This window comes from Tyto alba, unplaced genomic scaffold, assembly GCF_018691265.1.
Source record: "Tyto alba isolate M040663 unplaced genomic scaffold, T.alba_DEE_v4.0 Super-Scaffold_14, whole genome shotgun sequence".
NCBI classification, from domain to species: domain Eukaryota; kingdom Metazoa; phylum Chordata; class Aves; order Strigiformes; family Tytonidae; genus Tyto; species Tyto alba.
Window position 1 is genome coordinate 53,287,835 of NW_024881276.1, and position 20,792 is coordinate 53,308,626.

The 20,792-nt window shown below is 46.5% G+C and overlaps 2 protein-coding genes across 2 annotated transcripts; one reads left to right on the forward strand and one right to left on the reverse strand.

The window, feature by feature from the left end:
- Positions 1 to 1,495: 1,495 nt before the first annotated feature.
- On the reverse strand, positions 1,496 to 6,205 carry LOC122152923 (cell surface glycoprotein CD200 receptor 1-B-like). The gene is given in 5 exon segments (XM_042788320.1): positions 1,496 to 1,749; positions 3,454 to 3,705; positions 4,339 to 4,635; positions 5,848 to 5,959; positions 5,962 to 6,205. Coding segments are annotated over 5 exon segments (954 nt in total). The 5' UTR covers positions 6,001 to 6,205.
- Positions 6,206 to 9,683: 3,478 nt separating this feature from the next.
- On the forward strand, positions 9,684 to 13,516 carry GTPBP8 (GTP binding protein 8 (putative)). Its single transcript, XM_042788384.1, has 7 exons — positions 9,684 to 10,037; positions 10,519 to 10,617; positions 11,085 to 11,215; positions 11,566 to 11,665; positions 12,085 to 12,203; positions 12,639 to 12,765; positions 13,378 to 13,516. Exons 1-6 carry the CDS (start codon positions 9,744 to 9,746, stop codon positions 12,721 to 12,723), a joined length of 828 nt encoding a protein of 275 aa, XP_042644318.1. The 5' UTR covers positions 9,684 to 9,743; the 3' UTR covers positions 12,724 to 12,765; positions 13,378 to 13,516.
- The last annotated feature ends 7,276 nt before the right edge of the window (positions 13,517 to 20,792 follow it).

A 20,792-nucleotide genomic window follows, 5' to 3' on the forward strand; every position in this document is an offset into this window, starting at 1 on the left:
CAACACCGATCCCTGAGGAACGTCACTCATCACTGCTCTCCACTTGGACATTGAGCTGTTGACCACAACTCTTTGAGTGTGACCATCCAGCCAATTCATCATCCATCGAGTGGTCCACCAATCAAACCCATGTCTCTCCAATTTATAAACAAGGATGCCATGCAGGACAGTGTCAAATGCTTTGCACAAGTCCAGGTAAATTACTTCAGTTGCTCTTCCCTTATCCACCAACACTGTAATCGCCCATCACAGAAGGCCACCACATTTGTCAGGCATGATTTGCCCTCAGTGAAGCCATGTTGGCTGTCACCAATCACCTTATTTACCATGCGCCCTGGCATAGTTTCCAGGAGGATCCACTCCATGATCTTGCCAGGCACAGGGGTGAGACTGACTGGCCTGTAGTTCCTCAGGTCTTCCTTTTTTCCCTTTTTAAAGATGGGGGTTGTGTTTCCTCTTTTTCAGACAGTGGTAACTTTACCAGACTGCTACAACTTCTCAAATATGACGGATAGTGGCTTAGCCACTTCATCTGCCAGGTCCCTCAGGACCCATGGATGAATCTCATCAGGTCCCACTTGTGCACTATCAGGTTCCTTACATGGTCTTGAACCAGAAACAGGCCTAACAGCTCTGTAGCCTGGGCATGTGAAATACATAAACACAGGGTACCATGCTTAAGAAAGGTGCTCCTGCAGTACCTTCCCACTTCTGCTCTTACATAAGATGACATCGCACAGGAGTATCATTAACATCTCATTGCAGATATTTAGGAAATTGAATGACTATAGCAAGTGGAATAGGTCTCTAGATGTATTAGTTTGAAGTCTTCTGTACAGTAACATAAATGAGACTTGGATTTCTGTTGAGCATGGAGGAGTGAGGTGAGTCTGAAATACCCGTGGTTCCTTTGAAATTTCGGGTGCATAGTAATATTCAGCTCTAGTCATGTCTACTCAGAATAGAAGCTAAGAAATGGTGAAGAGGCACAGCTATGTTTAGAGGCTTAGTAGTGGCAGTATGTCATCAAATGAAAGATGAAACTCAAGGGCTCCCTTGTGATAGGACCAGTAAAATGTGTTTAAATAAATTAAGATTAGAGATCTGTATTCTGTGGGCTGAGGATCTCTAGATTATGTAAAGGGTAAATGAGTGTGAGGCTCGGATCTCATGACTGTAATAATTTCTGTGTTTCATGTAGCAATAACTGCTCAAGCTCAAATATTCTCTGCCTCTCCCTTTTTTGTAGCTGTTGGTGAAACACCTCAAAATTCTTATAGTGAAAATGAGAGTTACTCAAATTTAGCTTCAGTCCTGTGTGATCGTCCTGGGAAGGTTGCTGCTCATTCTGTATGCCAGAAAATTTCTTCTGATTTATTTTATCCTATAAGACATGATACTTAAATACTAGGATGCAAGGCATTTGAAATGGAGTGACCTCATTTTATGCAACATGAATTAGCTTCCTATTGCATGTATGTTAGATTTGGTTTTATTAAAAAAGTTTGATACTTGCATGAATGATAACAGCATCTATAATTATTTCTGCACAGTTACACTGGCTGCACTGGATATGTTTGCTTCTTTCTCCTGAACACTTTGGTACTCGTGAGTCCCTGCTGCATGTCACATTGCTGACTGAGGCACACTGGGAGTTTCTTTCATCTCTGCTCAGGTGCTGAGTTAGAAACAGGCCCAGACAGCTCTGCAGATGGAAGATGGCCTGGCTTGTACTGATTTCTTCTTCTCCTAGGAAAGAAGACACCAATACTGTAAGTGTGAGGACAAGGCTGTTTTGGGAATGTGATTTTGGGCTCTATGAATATAAGAACATAATTCCTCCCCTTTGTTTGGAACATAAGGCTTTGTGACTGTAATCTTACGTGAGCATGACCAGAGCTGGCCATGCTCCAGCCAGCACTAAACAGAGCTGCCAAGAGGCCCAGCAAAGCGTGGAGCTCAAGTGACTTGAACACAGTAGTTAATTCTGCCTCTGGTGTTTGTATGGTAATTCTGGGCAGCAATGGCACCTTGTGATAGAGAGGCTAGCTCAGATAGAGTAATCAGCCAAGCTGTCAGACTGCTGCCAAAACTCCTGAGCAGTTACAACAGCAGACCTGTTCTGCTCTCATGCAATACTTCCTGCATTTCTACCTTGGCCCTGGCTTCCTCTGAGTAAGTCAAAATGGACCAAAAGTCTGGCTCCAAGCTCAGAAGGATATTTTGCTGCCTCTTTAAACTTCATATCCTGGCAATCTTCGTTCAGATCCCTCAATTGGGTGGAAAAAAATAACCATTCCCTTTGTATTTATGCTTCTGAAAGAAGTATGTCAGCAGCAAGAAGGTCCCTAACACTCATGTATGGACTCCCTCCCCCTCTGCCCCAGCAGTGTTACAGACCTCAGAAAAACCTCCATGAACCTGTGCTGAACTGGCATGTTTGGGACATACTGAGGTGACCACACCTGACATGAATTAGTACCAGGAGCCCTTCTAAACTTCCTCAGGACTGGCCAAAGGGGTTTGTGTGTATCATGTCCCATATGTACCTGCTACAGCAGAAGGTGCAGAGATGAAGAACAGCAAACAGGAAAAGGAGGTCCAGGAGACTAACAAGGCTGATGTCACAGTGAAGAAGACATGTACTAATCTCTAAAGAGAAACAGTTGCTCTTTTAGGTACATCTCACAGACTGTTTGTTTACCATGTGCCTCTGTCAGGATGGCATTTTCTAGACAATCCTCTCTTCATGCTGTACTTTGGAAGATGACCTAACATAGCTGGAATACAGTGCTGGGCACAGAACTGAGAATAAACAACATTACCCCATGTCCTTGATGGAGAAGCCTTGTCTTTTGCTGTATGGGCACTAATCAGATCCTCCTCCTTACCACTTCCCACAGCCCAGCTGCAGGCCTTGCATGTGCATCCCAGCAAATTTCAGCTCTGATTCTCTTCCAACTGAGTACTTCAGTGAAGTACATATGATTGCGCACACCTTCCCAGCAACATCTTCAACTTCACTACCTAAAGCCTTCAGCTACAGGTGTATTTGGAAGCTGTGAATTGGCTTTCAGTCTCCCTGTCACAACCTATGTGTAACCCAACAATTAGCAAGAAATAATGGCACTACTGGATGACAATACGTAGATCTGGGTGATCATACCATTGGCATCTTTTTGTGTCATGAACTTCTGAATAATCCTGCCTTTCCATTCAGCTCTATTGGTAGAAGGGAAGACCACTATATCCGTCCCCCTTCCTAGAATTTCACAAAGGACTTTACAGTTCTGACAGCACTTTTGTTTACCCTTCTCCCTCCCAACAAATTTCTCACTGTAAACCTCAGCTCAGGTGCAATGTTCCAGCTGCAGTCCTGTCATTCCCACTTTGTCTTAGTGCACGGAGGTCTAAAGGGGGTTTTGAATGCTGAACACACAAAGGGAAGCTTACTTGGGGGATGACAGGCTATGGAGCTGCTCTGGTTCCCAGCTGGGTGGGACACAATGCAGGTTGTATTAGTCGTGTTGGTGCTATATGCTGTGAAATTGCTGAGAACAGTCACTGTCCCGTTGTCATGGCCTTCCTCCTTGGGGGTGGAGATGCCCTCTAGGACCCACAAGATCTGAGCAGCCGGCTTCCCCACCGCTGCCTTGCACACGGGGATCCCGTTGTCATCGCAGTACAGGGTCAGCCTGGGGGGCACTGCAAAGCATCAGGAAGGGGACATGCGTGGAGTTAGTTTGCTGTAGTTGGCATAGGATGTTCTTGTTCTCTACCCAAAACGAACACAGTGAAAGGAGGAGAATAAGGTTGGAGGTGCCATCCCATTACAGTGGCACGGGCCAGAGCCACGAGAGACAAAAATTGCGCTTCTTTCTTTTCCTTTTGGACAACTCTCCCCATCCGGGTTTGTTACCACAGCCATGTACCATTAGAGCAGGTTGCCCTGGACACTGCAGTAGGGAATTATCCCAAATACAGGGCTGAATTAGACTTTTGTCCCAAGTAGCCATTGTACAAGTGGTTTAAAATGTACTTGAATCCCAGCATAAGAGGAAGTGGGTCTGTCCTCTTTTAGTATCCTGGAAATTGCTTCACACCTGTCGTTTCTAACTAGATAGTGGAAAAGGGGACAACAGAAGGGAGAAGAGTTTGGGGAAATAAGGAGAAGGGGAGAACGGAGCTACTATCAGTGAAATGCATGACAGTTTATCCCAGCAAGAGAGCTTCTCTTCCTGCTGCATGCCTTCCCCGTGCATGGGGCGAGGAGCTTTGTAAGTCTAGACCCAGACAAGGTCCTTTGGAGGACTGTAAAATGAGGAAGGAGTCCCTTACCCAGCACGGTCAATTGGTACATCTTGTGGAAATTCCCTTCTGTTGCTACTACTTCACAGGTGTAATTTCCTTCATGGGCTATTTCCACTTGCCGTATCTCAAGGGAGGGATCCCGATCTGGTCTGAACTTCCAGTCCACGCTGTCACTGCAGTTTGTTCTGTTTGTCTTGTTCTGATCAGCCCTGTAGCTCAAGGTGCAGGGGCCTCCAACCTTGGGGCTTATCTTCCATGTTACCATGGTTATATTTGATTTGGGAGAGCAGGTGAGCACAGAGCTGTTGCCTACCATTGCTGACACTTTCTCGTTCCCTGAAGGAAAGAAGGAGACGGACATGTGAGAGGTGCCCAGGGATGTCACTCAGAACCTTGGAGTTCTGGTCGGTGCTTCACAGAGAAATGTCTGCATTACACACCAGCGTGAGGCCCGGTCTGTGCCAGCCCAAGAGCTGCGTCTCTCTTCTTAGGTGGGAACAGATCTCCACATCCATGGCTGTGTTGACATACATTGGTCCTTGTTTTCACTCCCTCCCTTTGTAAGGTCCCCTCCCTAGGACAGTGGATAAATAATATGACTGGGAAGCAGATTCTGAATGAGCTGCAGAGTCTTTCTGTATGGGGTGATCTCTCAGGTTGCTTTTCCCTCAGCATTACTGCCTAGTACAGCAGAAAAATTAACATTCACCCCACTTTTGTGCCAGATATAAGCAGCCCTCCTAATCAGGTCAAGTACAGGTGGCAATTTCTGCCTTGCCACTCCAAAGATTATATGAACTAATTTCATTGATTACAGTGGTGACAGATGAAATAGTAGATGAGTATGACATTTAACTGGAAAGAAAAGAGATTCCTGTTTGCTGTCAGATGCAGAGATCCCTGATAGACTCAAGGTCACTGCCTTATTACTTGCCTTACCTGTTCTAACAAAAACAAACAGGAAAAATAAACAATAATTAATGTAGGGTAGGGAGGAGAAGGGTTATAGCTGAATTTTCAGATGCCACATTTCTGGAATTAGCTTTTCTAAGTATTTAACTGAATTTGGAAAAGGGAAAGAACCTTCCCATTAACTCTTATTAAAACTTTCATCTGAATCTAGTGTTATAAATTCCCAGTGTACTTAATTTTTCAGAACAAATCACTGATACCTAGGAGTAAATCCTGACAGGGTACTCAGACTGATAAGAAAACCTCCCACTGAACATGTTTTTCATAAATCTGTTAATTATCATGAAAAAATATCATACTCCAAGAAAATTATTATCAGTTTTCACCAAATCATTGAAAAACCCAATTTCAGCATCTTATTGGTTGACAACTGAAAAGTTCTAGTTGCAGCTAGAAATGTTTTGATTTGCAGGTTATCGGTTTTCCATCAAAAAGTCTCTTCAGCACTTTGTAAAGATCTCTTCCCCTAGAGTCTGTCTTTCTCAAAGAAGAATTGAGTAAGTATCACTCTGATAAATTGTCTTTTCCTCCTCTGCCCTTAACAGAGAGGTGATACCAAAGTACCATCAGAAGTACCTGTAGTTCCTGTGAGTGCAGCAACGGTGAGCAGAACAATGGAGTCCATGGTCTTCCTGACAACTTCCAAAGTAGCTCTTGCATTTGTGGGTGATGTGGGGGTTTCTTGTACCATCCAGCTTGCTGTGAGCTCCCCATCATCCCCTGCCAGCGATCTTCAGCAGGCAGTCTCTGCTCTTCCAGTCCTCCTGAGAGCCCCACAGCACAGCTACAAAGAGGTGGTTGTGCTTCTTCCTAGCACAAAGCTAGCTTCCTATGCTGAGAGTTGGTGAACAGAGAGGATATGGTATTGGTATTTGCTTTCTGACCATTGGCCTTCTGTGTATTGTTACTGTGGGAAACCAAACTCTATAGCAGAACTTGCACAAAGTCTAAGCAGTGTGATTTTTCACATCTGGCTCTGATCTCACAGTGAGAATTTTATCACTGGGAATTGGGAGGAGGATATTCTTAGCTTACTGCTTAAAGGATCCTCAACATATTCCAAAAAATCTCTTAAAACAAATTCCTCTTCCTCCCCACTCTATCCTTCCCCACATACCTAACAGCCTAAGACCTCTAACAGGCACTGGCAATTACTTGTGCCCTGAAGGGAGGGAAGGTTGGTAGGTGCATCGTGCAGTTATGTTACTGCTCTATTCCTCTGATAAAAGTACATCTATAGACAACTAGTCTGAGGTTGCTTTTTTTGCACCATTGTTTTGTTTGGTTTTCAAACTGTTCTGGTACTATATCCCACCCATTCATACACAAGTGAACACTGAAGGTTGTTCCAGTGGTGAGCTGCGGGATTTTGTTTAGAGCCAGAAGAGTCCCTTAATTTTTACAAGGTACTTAAAGACCTTTCCCCAAGCTACTACTGACCGTCTTCCCATGTGATTAGGACTGCTGTCTTGCACCAGCAAAGACAGCTTCCCTAGATATAAGATGAAACTCCCTGGAAATGAATGCACTGAATTTATCAGAAAAATGTTAGCCTCCCCAAACTTTGAACCCACCAAGCTGAAATGAGTTGATGACTCTTTGCCTGTTCTAAGAACAGAACTCTCCCCCCACAGTTATTGTCACAGCGGATTTATGTATTTCCATGGCTGTGCTGAAATGTGCCTGGAAGGGCTTCAGGTTTGTAGTCAAACACGTGCAAGACATCCACGAATGGAGAGAATCCCTAGCAGGCAGGCAACCTTGCCTCTCGACCCTCCCCCCCTTCCCCCAAATAGTGGGTGCCATTTAACTGAGAAGAGGCATAGCACCCATTAGTGACTCAAAGGAAAAGTTGAGTAAGTTCAAAGAGAAAGTTGGGTAACCTGTGTTCACACTTCTTAGATTCAGAAACACAAACAGCAGCAATATAATGAAATATTCATCTCTGCTGGCTGTTGTTGCTGCAGTTATACTTTCCAAAAGTCACATTGTCAAACCATTCCAGACCATTTCTTGCACCTTGGTCAGTGTAGCTCCTGCTTCAGTGCTGTGTGGTTTGGCAGTTAAGTGCAACAACCATTTCTCATGTTTAGAGGCAGGCTGAAGGTGCAAAGATCACATCCAGATCCTGGTGGCACAAGACACACCATCATTTCAGTCACAGAATGTCAACCAATGGGTGACATAGCTCAGAACTAAATGGCAGAGGCAGCAAGAAATAATGGTCCAAGTCATGAAAATCAGAAGCTTTCAGGGTCCTAATCACTTGGGGCTTAATTGGGAGCAATGCATCCAGGCAGCTGGAAGAATCATTTTAGAAACTAAGACAGAAAAACTCCTGATAAATGGAAAGGGAGAATTCCCTACAGCATGTGATTCAACCTAGTCCAGTCATCTTTGGAGTGAGACCTAATGTTTTTGGGTTTGGGTTTTTTTTGCTGAAGGTTCTGCTTGCTCTCTGATAGTGAAGGTGATGGCTGGAAAATCATGTTTGTATTTCTTTAATCAGCCTTTTAGTTTTTGAGTCTTTGGATTACAGCCTGACCACAGCACAGCAACTTATTGCGCAGCTGTCAAGAGTGGGAAGGTTGTATATGGGCGATTTGGCAAGGGGGGAGGTTGATGGGTGTTTTTTATTTTTGGAAGTCCAAACTTTTGGTCTGAGGTTAGAGCTGGAGCCAGACAGGAGGGTAATGCTGTGGCAAGAGCATCAGCCTTGTGCCCCAGGCAGCTGATCCAAGCAACTGAGCTGTTGGACCTCGTTGTTCTCCATCCACCTCCAGCACAGCCCTAGAGCTGGTTTTAATTGTTATTCTGTGTTAGATTGTCCTCAGCTCAGAAGACTTCTTGTGTTTTGACACCTGGTTTTACTTGAAGTCATAGACTACCATGAGCGACAACACGATATCCTGTTTCCTTTGTGTTGTTTCTTGCTTGCTACTGTACTTTTTTCAGCCATCCTGCAAGAGTCCTGGTAAAGGGCTCTATGTGTACATCATGCCTCTAGCAGAGGGACTTAGCCTCCCCCTCCTCGCTCCCAGTTACTGATGTACCAAATGCTGGTTTAGCCCCTGCTCCGGGTGCTTCAGAGCATGCTGCTATGTAGTTGCTCACTGGTTACGAGTGCCTCAGCCCCGGGCAGAGCACAGTTTTGCAGACTGTTTTGCTGCTGATGCTGTGCAATCCATCCGGGGGGGCGTTTGCCCGGACCCAGGCTCTAGGCAGTGCTTTCCGCTCCATCTCCCGGTCAAACCAGGCAACAACACTCACCCTGAAAAGTTCATTTTTTTTTTTTTTTTTTTTTCCTGAATGATTGGCTGTGTGGTGTTCAAAACTTTTACTTTCAGAGATGTTCACTGTGGCTTTCTAGTACTGATGTAGTAAGTTGGGGTTAACTTTTAGGTAGAGCATTTGTAATTCGTAAACTGGGGCATTTCCTTTTGGGAGTGAAGAGGAATGCATTTGCTGAAGCTATTACTGGATTTATAAATCATCAACTAAACACTTTGCTTGCATCAGGAATGGTTTCGGGCCAGACCATTAAAGAATACTGTAATCTGAGCAAATGTGTTGGTAGACCTGCAAGGGACAGGACGAGACCGTGTCCACCAGCCCTTACGATGTAAAACTCGGGACCGCAGGCTACGTGTGCCTTCAGCACCCCTGAACTGTGTCGCTCGACAGCCTTTGGATGTCGTGCCCACGGAACCTGCAGCACGCTAAAAAGGGCAGTCTCTAACTGATGAGGCAGTAAGATTACATTTCTAGATTGTTACAAACAAAACAGGCATGTTGTGGGATCTCATCCATTCAACGCTAGGTTCTCGCACAACCTGGTACTTTGCTTGGAAATTTGTAGGAGGAATTATGTTGTTTGAGCCCTTTTTTTTTTTTTTTTTTTTCCACGGCACTGCACTCTTTTAGCACAGATATGGATTGTACAAAGGCCGGCGCCTTGCCAATAGACCCGGTTAACGATGTGGCGTACCGAAGTGCCCTCAGAGCTCCGTTTGGTAGCCTGAATGTCTCGGCAAGCTCCGAGGCACGCGTAGGTTGCCGCCTGGCCTCTTCTCCGGGGAGAGGAGCTTCCTCCCTCCAGCTTCGTAGCCGGGCTCAGCAGCAGGCGGGCGGGATGCAGCCCCTGCTACCTTCCACCGGTCCCTCCTGGCCTTCGCTCTAGTGACGGGAGGAACGAAACCTCCCGCGCTTGGCGGGCCGGGACCGCAGAGGACAAGCGGGCGCCCGCCTCCGGGGAAAGGCGCCGCCGCCCCGGGCCCTGCCTGGGTGTAAGGGCCGAGCGCGGGCGCGGCGAACGGCGACGGGATCAAGACTTAAAAAGCGAATCGCCGGAGGCTGCGGGGAGCGGCGGCCGCGCCGGCCCCGCCGGGGGGGGACACGGAAGGGCGGGCGGCCCCGCCCCGTGACGCGCCTTCCGGTGCCGGTGAGGGTCCCGCGCCGCCATGCTGCTGCCGGCGCTGGGCGGCGCGGCGGGCCGGTCGCCGCCGGCCTTGGCCGCCCTGGCTCAGGTGCTGCGGCTGGAGCGGAGCCGCCGCACGGACCTCGTGTTCCCGCTGCGGAAGCTGGAGCGGTGCTTGGCTCCCGGCGCGGACACGGCGCCCTTTCGCCTCTTCCAGCCCGGGCTGCCCGCCCTGCAGCGCGCCGAGGCGTTCTTCCGGGCCGACCGCGATCACCTCATCGACTACGTCAGCTCCGCCGTCCGCATGGACCACGCCCCGCCGTCCACCCTGCCCGAGGTCAGGGTGCCCCCCCCCCCCCCCCCCCTCGGTCAGGGTGCCCCCCCCCCCGGTCAGGGTGCCCCCCCCCCCCCCCGGTCAGGGTGCCCCCCCCCCCCCCCCCGGTCAGGGTGCCCCCCCCCCCCCCCCCCGGTCAGGGTGCCCCCCCCCCCCCCCCCCGGTCAGGGTGCCCCCCCCCCCCCCGGTCAGGGTGCCCCCCCCCCCCCGGTCAGGGTGCCCCCCCCCCCCCCCGGTCAGGGTGCCCCCCCCCCCCCCCGGTCAGGGTGCCCCCCCCCCCCCCCGGTCAGGGTGCCCCCCCCCCCCCCGGTCAGGGTGCCCCCCCCCCCCGGTCAGGGTGCCCCCGGGCCTTGGCACCCCGGGGCTGACACGCGGGCGGGAGCGGCCGCGGCACCTGAGGGGGTGGTGTGTGTCCCCCCGCCCCGCCACGCCTCGGAAGCGGGACGGGTTTGGAAATGCCCCCCCGCCTCTCCCCCCGCTGCAGGTGTGCTTCATCGGCCGAAGCAACGTGGGGAAATCGTCTTTAATCCGGGCCTTGTTCTCCCTGTCGCCAGAAGTGGAGGTCAGGGTGTCAAAAACTCCGGTAAGCGGCGATTTTAACTTCCCCCCCCAAACGCCTGAGCGGGTGGGGAGCTGGTGCCGACCCAGGGGACAGGGCTGGGAAGGGCAGCAGCCAAGGGGCTTTGGGGTGACTCAAAGCAGCAAGGGAGCGTGCTGCTGCCACAGAAGAGGGGTGCAGAGCCCAGCCGAGCCCCTCAGCCAGGCCCAGCACGGCACGTGTGCCGGGCAGAGGCGGCGAGCAGGCGTGATGGAAAGCCCCGTGGGAAGGACCAAGCAGAGGGACCCATAAAGGTGTTTTTAATTTATTTTAAGGACAGAGCCACGCAGGATTGCTGCAAGGGTAGGGCAGCTCAAAGCAATAGTAACATTTTTGCAGCCTTCTCTGGGAGGGGTACAGAGACATTTTGTGGGACGTCTCCTAGTCCGCTATTGAAAGCAACTTTTTAACACCCCTCCATTTTACTTTTTTTTTTTAAATGCTCTCCTCAGGGCCACACCAAGAAGATGAATTTCTTCAAAGTAGGAAAGCACTTTATGCTGGTGGATATGCCAGGATACGGCTACCGTGCCCCGCCAGACTTTGTGGAGATGGTGGAGGTCTATCTGCAGGAACGGCCCAAGTAAGGGGCTCAGCTGTACCTCCGCAGTGCAATGGAAGCCAGACACCTATACACAGTGTCGTGTAATTAGGTGAAAAAAAAGGAGTAGAGGTAGCTACTTCCACTGGTAGTATTGATTAGTTCTGAAGTTGTTTCCCTGGGAACCTCTGTGGTGTCACTCATTCGTGCTCAGACAGACCAAAACAGCAGAAAAAGTTGAGGTGCTGCTCCGTGCTGGCCCTCAGCTCCTGGGCACGGCTGCTCTTGGCTCTTCCTATCCCCACATCCCGTGTTACTTCTTCGTGACTTCGGAAGTAGCAGAGCAGGCATGAGATAATGGTGGTGATTACTGTTGCTTGTGTTTCTGGCAGCTTGAAGAGGACTTTTCTGTTAGTTGATGGTGTAGTAGGACTCCAGAAAGCAGATCATATTGCAGTAGAGATGCTGGAAGAGTTTGGGATTCCTTATGTGGTAGGTAAAGCTTTGTTCTTGTGTTAGTTGTAAGCTACAGATAACCTATGAAGGTGTGTACCCTCTACTTGAGTTTATGCAAGTTGTCCTACATGAGTAGTAACCCCTACCCTTTCCTGTTAATAAATTAGGCCTAAAAGTGGGGGGAGAGGGCAACTGGGATTTAAGGTATTTTTTTGCTTGACTTACTGAATTGACACTTTTTTAAAGTCTGCTCAGCTGAGGAGCTTGAAAAGATCCGCTCTTTATGCAGGCTATAGAAGTGTTTTGGTGAACTGTGTTACACCATTTTTTTCCCTATATATGACCCAGAGCTTTCAGTCTGCCTTGCAAGATGGTCCAGGCCTCTTAAAGGTGTTCTAGGCTAGCAGCAAAATAATCTTTTCCTCTCTTAATCCTCCCTTTCTGGATCCTTGCAGATGGTGTTAACAAAAATTGACCGAGCTTCCAGGGGACTGTTGTTAAAGAACGTACTGGAGATCCAGGAGTTTGTAAAGGAGAAAACTCAGGGATGCTTTGCTCAGCTGTTCCTGGTCAGGTAAAGCTCTTCTCCATTGCTGCCATTTCCTTTCAGGTGATGATTTCAGTAGGGCATACGCCTGAAGCGGGTCTGTGTGCTCTGGAGGTGGCACTTCTCTGCCCCAGGGATGGAGGAGGGTGAGCTGCTGATGGGGAAAGGCCCCTTTCCTCCTTCCCCCTCCCCTGCAAGTGCCGTTCAGTTTTCAAGGCTGCTTCATCCTTTGGCCTTTCTCCGAAGGGGGCAGCAGTCCCTATGCTGCATGCAAGGGGGCTTTCCCACTCTACTTAAAGTTAACAGTAGCAAGCAGTAATAGATTAGGTAGCTGAAGTGTTTAATTTACCAAGGTGGCACTGCACTGCGGGAGGTTTAACTTTTAACACGGCCAGTGGCTGAGTTTGCTTGTTCTTACTCCAAGACACAGCAGCATCTGGCACTGAACATTTGTTTCCACAGTTCTCTGAAGTTTTCGGGGGTTCACTTGCTAAGGTGCTTTGTAGCCCACGTTACTGGAAACCTGCCTGGTCTAGAGGCCAGCTGAAAACACTGGCGCCTGATCTACTCAGCTCATCCAGAACAAAAGGTACCAAAACTAGAGGTCTGGATTTTTGTTGTAAATAACCCAAGGTACTAGAATTTATTTTGGGATAAATTTGGATAAATTTTTGGATAAATATTTGTAAGGCTAATCTTTTTGTTTGATAAATTCATCGGTTCAGGACTTTTGCCCTGGGAATGAATCCAGGTTATTACAAAACTGTTTTATAAAACCTACATGATTGTGCTAAGGATAAAAAAAGCAAAGAGAACCTCCAAAGAGAAGCTAAGTTGTAATACAGCATTTCCTCTTCCTCCAGCTAAATGTTTAAAAAGCTACCACTGCATGCCTAAGCTCTGCTATATTTAGGTTACTAGAGATGGTCTCCTAATCTCGTTAATAAAAAGGCATTTAGTTTAGGAAAAAAAAAAAAAAACAAACACCATTGATCAAACTGTACTTGCCCAGTTGAATTTAATAATACACAGCTTTACTTCTTTCAGCTGATATAGTAGGGGCCAAAAACTAGCACCTGTGCAGCTTGCCTGTTCTAAGGTGATCTAGAGTGGAAACAGCCAACATGTTGTCTGTGTAGGTGTGTTTAGAACTCCTTGTACGTTTTACTTTTGTAACTCCTCTGCATCATGTGTTCAATAGGTGCAGCATGGTAGCACGCCTCGCTTACATACATCGAGTTGTCCCCATTCCAGGTGGGTGAAGGAAAGGACACATCTTCAACTTTTTGATCACTGTTGGCTTGAAACAGAGTGGAATAAAAGACTGACATCTAGAGGAACTCTTTCCTTCTGCACTTTATCATCAGTCAGTGCTGCACCTACCTTCTGTTTTAAGCCCAGCATAAAGTCCTGTAGCTGCACTCGGATGAATTGCCAGGGATGAGACACATTGTCCATTACCTGCATCTGTTCCACGCGGGCAGCTGAAGCACAATATTGATGCCCCGTGCTCTTTATGGGCACCATAGCAGCTCGCAGAACTGTGTCCTGCAGCTGCTGTGTCTGGCTAAGAGCACCTGAAGCTGCCCAGTGACAAGGTACAGAATGGGACAAAAATTCGGCCATCAACAGCAGTAGTTGTGCAGAACATAGGCCAAAGCTATTAAATGCCTAGGTCAAACTCTGGCACTCAGTCTTGTCATGTCTTAACACTGCCAAATGTGGGCATGCAGCTGTGAAAGTTACTTACATTAAACATTTAAACCTCAGAAAGGGCAGTTCTTTTGTCAGCCACTCTGAAGGTGAGAAGGTGATACTCCCAGTGTTTTCTTTCATTACGGAATTTCTTGTAACTCTCAGACTAGACATGAGGTGAGGTCTGTTTCCAGCATGCATGTAAGAAGCTGGGGGTGTGAGGAATGCAGTGGAAAGATACAGATCTCTAGCTTGCACATTGTAGCAGCAATCAAACCTATCATTCTCTTAATGTTTTATCTCTAATCCCACAATGCTCCAGAGCAAACCAGCCTGTGGGATGCTTGATCCTGGGAGGAAGTGCAGTAGTATCTAGACAGCTGGAACAGGTGCAGGTGAACACTTCAGGAATAGTCTTTTCTTACTATTTTAAAACCAGGATCTTCCAAAAGCATCAATCTTGCCAAGGCTGTCATTTTCAAGACCTCAGACTTGACTGAAGAGCCTCTGAAAGTAAGCCTGTATATGTAAAAAACAATGCAGTTCTTTTTTTAGTCCTTCTTCAGAACAAACCCCCTTATAGCGCTAGGAAGTCTTTTATTAACCACTTACATACATTAAGTATGTCTGGTAACTCCATTTGTGTAAAAAGAGCTTTGAAATGGCAGCAGACTGTGACTTGGACCCCATGATCCTTGTGTGTGTGTACAGTTGCCTTGAGGTGTCCTTAGTGGAAGCCTTGTGGAGCTAGGTCATATGTTTCCTTACAACTGCACTAGCAACAACCTTGCCCTGAAGAACCAGCTTTGCCTCTGGACACATCTCAGTCTTCTGCTGTGTTGGCCAAAAGATCGTCATTCACAAGTGCTTCAAATACTGGAATAACTCTTGCATTTTGCTCAGCCATCTGCAGGAGGGAACACCACAGTTTGTTACACTCAAGAACTGGCACCCCTGTGACAGATAAGATAGTAAATAAAATCAAGTCCTCTCCACTTAAACATTAAAACTTACATTTAAGTGCCTTCATGGGAACATGCTTTGGGTAAACGGGTGTCGCACACACTAGCAGACTTTTCTTGCCAAATTCTTAATGTGCTGTGTTGTGGGGTGAAGAACTATACTTTCTGAGGCCAGGGACACAGCAGCTCTCCCTTTTTTTCCCCCACTCATTGATCGATGGTGGTCCTGGCAGTGTACTGAAACATTACAGATCATTTCAGTTTTAAATGCTTTTGTCATCTTAAATTGTTTGCAGTGCACACACCACACTGCAGGCACCCAGCATTACCTTGTAAAGCTTTGCCACTTCTGTACCTGTTACTTACAGAAATTATGTTGAGTACTAGCTTCTGTGAAAAATTATTTCGCCTTGTGCATCTTCTCTGGCCTTTCAGCAGTACTTTTTCTCCGTTCTCTTCCTCTGCTGCGTCTGGTCTAGTCTGTCACCATAACCCTGGTGCTACAAAGCCAGTATTTTTGCAACAGTCCCCTAGAGTCACTATAGCATAGAATGCTATATGGCACCTTGACCAGATACTACATCGCTAATTCTATTTAATATTAATGAAGTAACCTACACAGCTTTTTGGAATTATTTTAAAAAGCAGCGGGTTTCTTGTTTGGCAGGTAGACATTTCAGATACAGCCCGAGGCAGTTACACAGAGAGGCAACATGTGCTAAGGCAGAAAGAGCTCTGTTTACTGTCACTTTGAAGATTTACTCAATGTTGCCGCCTTTCACTCTTGTCAGAAGTCTTGCTCCTTCGGCTCAGCAATGTTTTCATACTGTGCTCAGAACTAGGATGTAGTAGTAGCTCTTGGGTACAGTATGAAACAAATGTCGGATGCCAAACGGAAGCTGCTAGGTGTTGAATACAGACAGTTCATTTTGCATTAAGTGGGGTGGGTGCGCATGAGAAGCAAGATACTGCTACCTCAACTATCAAAAGTTTCTGGCAAGAGAGGAAACTGAATTTTACCAGCAGGTAATGTCTGTAGCACCGGCTAATCCTGCTCATACTTGAGATTACTTTGGTACCTGCCTATCCCAGCTATAACATGATACTGTATTTTACTGAGAAACTCTAGCTTTTTCTGTGCAAGCTGGGGCAAACGTGCAGCTGCTTACAATGCTCTCCTGCATGAGTGTGTTGGAAACAGAGCAAGAGCAGAACCCATTTACAGAAGAGGCAAAGGAGATGGAAGTAAGTCATGGGGTTTGTCCCATGCTACAAACTGGACATGCAATGAGGAAAGGAACAGAACTAAGAAAAGAGAAACTGATCTTACATTACATCCCAAAATAAAAATGACTAATAAATTGAGAGGTGTGACTTCCTTCTACAGCTCTCCATATGAGAAGCCAGCCTCTGCACAATATGCTATAACCAGTCCTGTAACTCCCTTTTATTCTCATCTGATGCATTTACAGCCAATCGGTACCTAAAAGTAAAGTAGGCATCCCCTCCTTACCTGTACAAGTGATTTTAATACTGGGTTTGGTAACTGCAGTTTGATCTGCTCCTAAGAACTAGCCACAGCATTAAGCCTGTATGCACAGATTTATTTTAACACTAATTTAACACTATCCAAGCACTTGTTAAACACTTGATCTCCAACTACTTCAGATACAGCTAGTCTACTTTTAAGTATCTCTTACATAAGCACAGAAAACTGTTTTGCTCAATAAGGTAATTATTGAGCAGCCATCAACTCTTTAGTTAAATACACAGTAGATTTTTTCAGGGAAGGTAGTTCACATTTTTGTATTCTAATAATCTGCAGTGGCATTTGTGCACCTTGTGGCACATTTACAAAGTTTATACAAGACAATAAATCCACCACTTGCACAGACATAGCTACTTCAACCAGTATTTTCTTTGAAAAACTGAGAATGAGGGAGAACATATTAAGCCAATAAGTAGTAAGGGGGTGGGGGGCAGGGAAAAAATCTTAGTGCTGCTCTTGCTGATGCTGTTCCCCAAGAAGTTATTCTCCGCTGGTTCTTGTGTGATGAATACAGCACCGCTGGACTGTTGCCCTCGTGCCTGATGCAAGCACAGAACGTGGTGTCTGGGGATGGCACCAGCCCCAAGCTCCGCCAGGGAAGGCTGTTTAGACACCAAGAGGTGCTCTACTCACTTCTTCCGAATTCATTCCTTGAGATCCCTTCAGTGCTTCATCAAGACTCTCTCTGACTCCAGCATGTTTTCGTTTCTCCAGCATCTGCACCTTTTCCTTCTTCCTCTTCAGCCTCCTAGAGAAAAACCTTTGTTCAAACTTAGCAAGGCATTTATCACACTAGAAGAGTGAACCTCCTACTGGAGACATAATGGATTTTTCTTTATAAGGAAGAATTTCTTCAAGACAAAGATTTTTCTTAAACCAAAACCTGACAAATGCACAAGAAACTCCTTTTTCTCAAGCCTCAGAAAAACTAGCTTAACTGGTCACAACAATTTACGAAGGGTGTAAGCAATTGTACAATTCAGAAGTATTATTTAACAGGGTAAAGCAAACGCACTCAGGTCGAGGCCCACGTATGTTCAGTAGGACTGCAGAACCACAACTGCCTTTGTGCTCAAATATGATAAAAAACATTGCGTTGATATTTAGAGATTCTTTTTCTTCCAAAGAAATAGGTATGGGAAACCAGGTACTCAGCCCCCAATTACAAGAGACATTTCAGAAATTCTAGGAACTAATGGTAGAAAAAAATAAACCAAGGAACAATACCGTTCCCTTGCAAACCTTGGGGAAGAGCTGGCAGGTGGATCTAAACAAGCCAAACATAATGACCATTTTGCACGCTATCAGAAGGTACAGCCAACAGCTTTAGCCAGTGGCAGGCAGGGGTCAGGTGGCCAAAGTATTTACAACATTTGGGATAAAGGAATAGTTTTAGACAATTTTTAAAGACCATTCTAATAGAAAAAATACTTACTTTATTCCCACCCTGGTAGCTCCCCAATGTGACTTCCAGGGCATAACTAAGACATTTGTTCTAAACCTAGTACTCTAAAGGAGTAGTTCTAAAAACTTCACCAACAATATCAAGAGTACAGTAAGCAACGTAAAAATAATGCAATAAAAATAAATCTTTTTTTTTTTTAGTATAAAACATTTAAATATTAATGTTTCTTTAAGACATTAAGAAACTAACAGGTGTCCAGACTGATGAGGATAAATCTTGTCCAAGCCTTAGGTGTTGAATTACAAAGAAGCACAGTTCTTGCAGGTCCAGGTGGGAACTTAAACACAAATACAAATTAAATGATATGGTGCACAGGCCCTTCTTTTATAACCTAGCTGAAAAGTGCATTACTTAAGCAGCTGATCTGTGTCATTTCATTTGTGTGAACCTCCTCTGACATTTTTGACCTAGTTTATGCTAACAGTAAGAAACATATCTCACCCCCCCTAAAAATTGTTAACAGAAGTCAAGTGTTGTTATATAAAAAGAGGATTTGAGTCACAGCTTGTTCTTTGGCTTAGGGGAAGTCATTCTGAGCTGTGCTTGGACACCCTGACAGTGGGGGACTGCCATAGTGAGAACTTCTGGGTACCAAAGCAGACTCCTACGCTGAACGCTCAGTTACAGCAGGAAGTAAGCAGCATACACAGAAGTTAGCACAACACACTCGCCTTGATTTAAGTCCTGCTTTTGATGAAAGAGTGAACTCCATCCTCTGAATAAAATTCAGTTTCAAAGTTGTGGCCATGGGAAACTGCCGTGCTTGTGGGGATTACCTTCAGTTTCCAAGCTGCTTGGTCATAGTCAATTGTGCTTTGATCTGTGAAGTACTGAGAGCTGGGAAAAGGTGAAACTTAACTGAAAAGGCTGCACATCCATTCCCATTTCCTTAATTCCAGAGCTCATGAACAGCACATTTTCTTTGTATTTCCACCTCCACTGTCAGTAACAGCAATAGCATCTAATTACATCGCTTTACAACTGCCAGTGGTTTCACGCACCAGCTCTTTTCCTTTAGCATTCTTCAGCTCTCAGGGCCATCAGTTACTTCACTGAAAAAAGAGGACTTAAGTTCATTCCCCTTCCTGTATGTTATTTATTATTAAAAGCATAATCTCAAGTTTATTGATCTAAAATAATTCACCATGTTAGAAAGCAAATGCTCTTCATTCACAGTGCTCAAATTCGAACCACCTACAAAGCATTGATGTATGTTTATATGGATGCATATAAAGCAGGAAGGATGAACTTACCCAAAATCATGCTAAAGGCAGAGACAAGAGTAAAGCCCAGTCTTTCATCTTAGCTAGGCCAAACCAGTTCCACATGCAAGTAATGAAACAAGCTGTCCTCTTCTCCATTTCTACTTATACTTAGCCTGTATTTAAGACCATAACATGTTGTAAGAGCATGTACCAATGCCATCAGGAAAGGAAATAAAAAACCAAGTTTACTTTCACTTTTTTCTAATGGTCTAAGAGCTAGTAAAGTCCTAAGTATTGAGAATTCATACAGCTTACAAGGACATTTACTTCCACAAAGCCTTTTCCTGACAGGGCAAGGAACTCTGTCAAAAAGGATTTGGAATCGGTATGAATTTACCTGACCAACCCACCTGTCTTCCATGATAGAATGACTAGAGTCTTGTATTTGGGGAGAATATCAGATGTCATATACACCAAATTTAGCAAGCCTTCTCACACTATCCCCTGCATTATTCTCGTATCCAGATTAGGACATTACAGTCTGGGCAGCTGCACAACTAGATCAGTAAAAACTGGTTGGATAATTTGGCTCGGGGGGTAGTAGTTGGTGGGTCGTACTCTACCTGCGTGGTGGTTGCAAGTGGAATACTGTAAGGGTCTATCCTGGCATGTGTCCGGTTTAACATTTTTATGAGTGACCTGGAGGAGGGGAGGGAGGTGTATTCCCGCTAAATGCACACCTGGCACCATACTGGGGGGGTCACGCTGGTGGGCAGGGCGGCCACGGGAGAGCTGGAGGAAGGGGCTGACAGCACCGTCATGAAATTCAACCAGGGCAAGCGCGAGTGGTGCTCAGGGAAGGAAGAGCCCCTGGCAACCACACAGGCCAGGGCCTGACTGGCAAAAGTCCGCTCTTTTAAGCAGAGGATTGAACTAGACGCAACCCCGATCCCCTTTCAAACCAAATTTTCCTGGTCTCATCATCTAATAACGATGAGTGTAATATACAGATGCGGGGAGGGGCACCAAATCTATCTCGGGAGTAATCCCTTTGTGCCATAGCTTCAGTCTTGTAAGAAACTATGAACTAAGGGTATTGTTTATTGAAATTTATGTTAAGCTCAATGTAAAGGTTAGGCGGCAAAAGACAGAAAAACTGCTTATGCAAATAGCTGCCAGACACCGCTTGTGTGAGACAAGATAACCTGTGAGACAAGATGACCGCGTGAGACAAGATAACCGCAATTGCTTACACAAACCAGATACTTGTGCAAGCAGAAGGGGTACTGATCAAAGACAACCACGAATGTAAGAATGTATAAAAAGGAACTGTTTGAACTGATCAGTACGGCAGTTGGCGGAGCGCAGACTCCCCTGCTGTCCAGCGCTGTCTTTGCTCATATTCTACTTGCTATAATTAATAAAATTATAATTGGATTATGATCCATTGTGGTCTCAATTTATAACAGTCTGGGAGAATTACAACTTTTTTGCTGAGGAGGGGGAGGAAGCGAAGCAGCAGCCGCCCAAGCGGGGAGCTGGGAACTCTCCAGTCCTACCCCGCCTCTCCTTCCGTCCCTCAAACCATTTCTCGGGCAAGGAGAGCCGGGGTTTAGTCTACACGGGGAAAATCAGCTCCCCCCCGCCCGGCGGAGCGCCCGGTTACCTCAGGGCAGCCGGCGCGTCCCCGCCCCGCGGCGACGGGCCTGTCCCGAGGCGGGCGAGGGCCGCGCCCGGGGA

Bases quoted from the DNA above. Each gene is read 5' to 3' on its own strand.
- GTPBP8 (XM_042788384.1), top strand. From the start codon at position 9,744: ATGCTGCTGCCGGCGCTGGGCGGCGCGGCGGGCCGGTCGCCGCCGGCC. The intron at 10,618-11,084 runs GTAAGCGGCGAT...TGCTCTCCTCAG, and splicing joins TCAGGGTGTCAAAAACTCCG to GGCCACACCAAGAAGATGAA. The intron at 11,666-12,084 runs GTAGGTAAAGCT...GGATCCTTGCAG, and splicing joins AGTTTGGGATTCCTTATGTG to ATGGTGTTAACAAAAATTGA.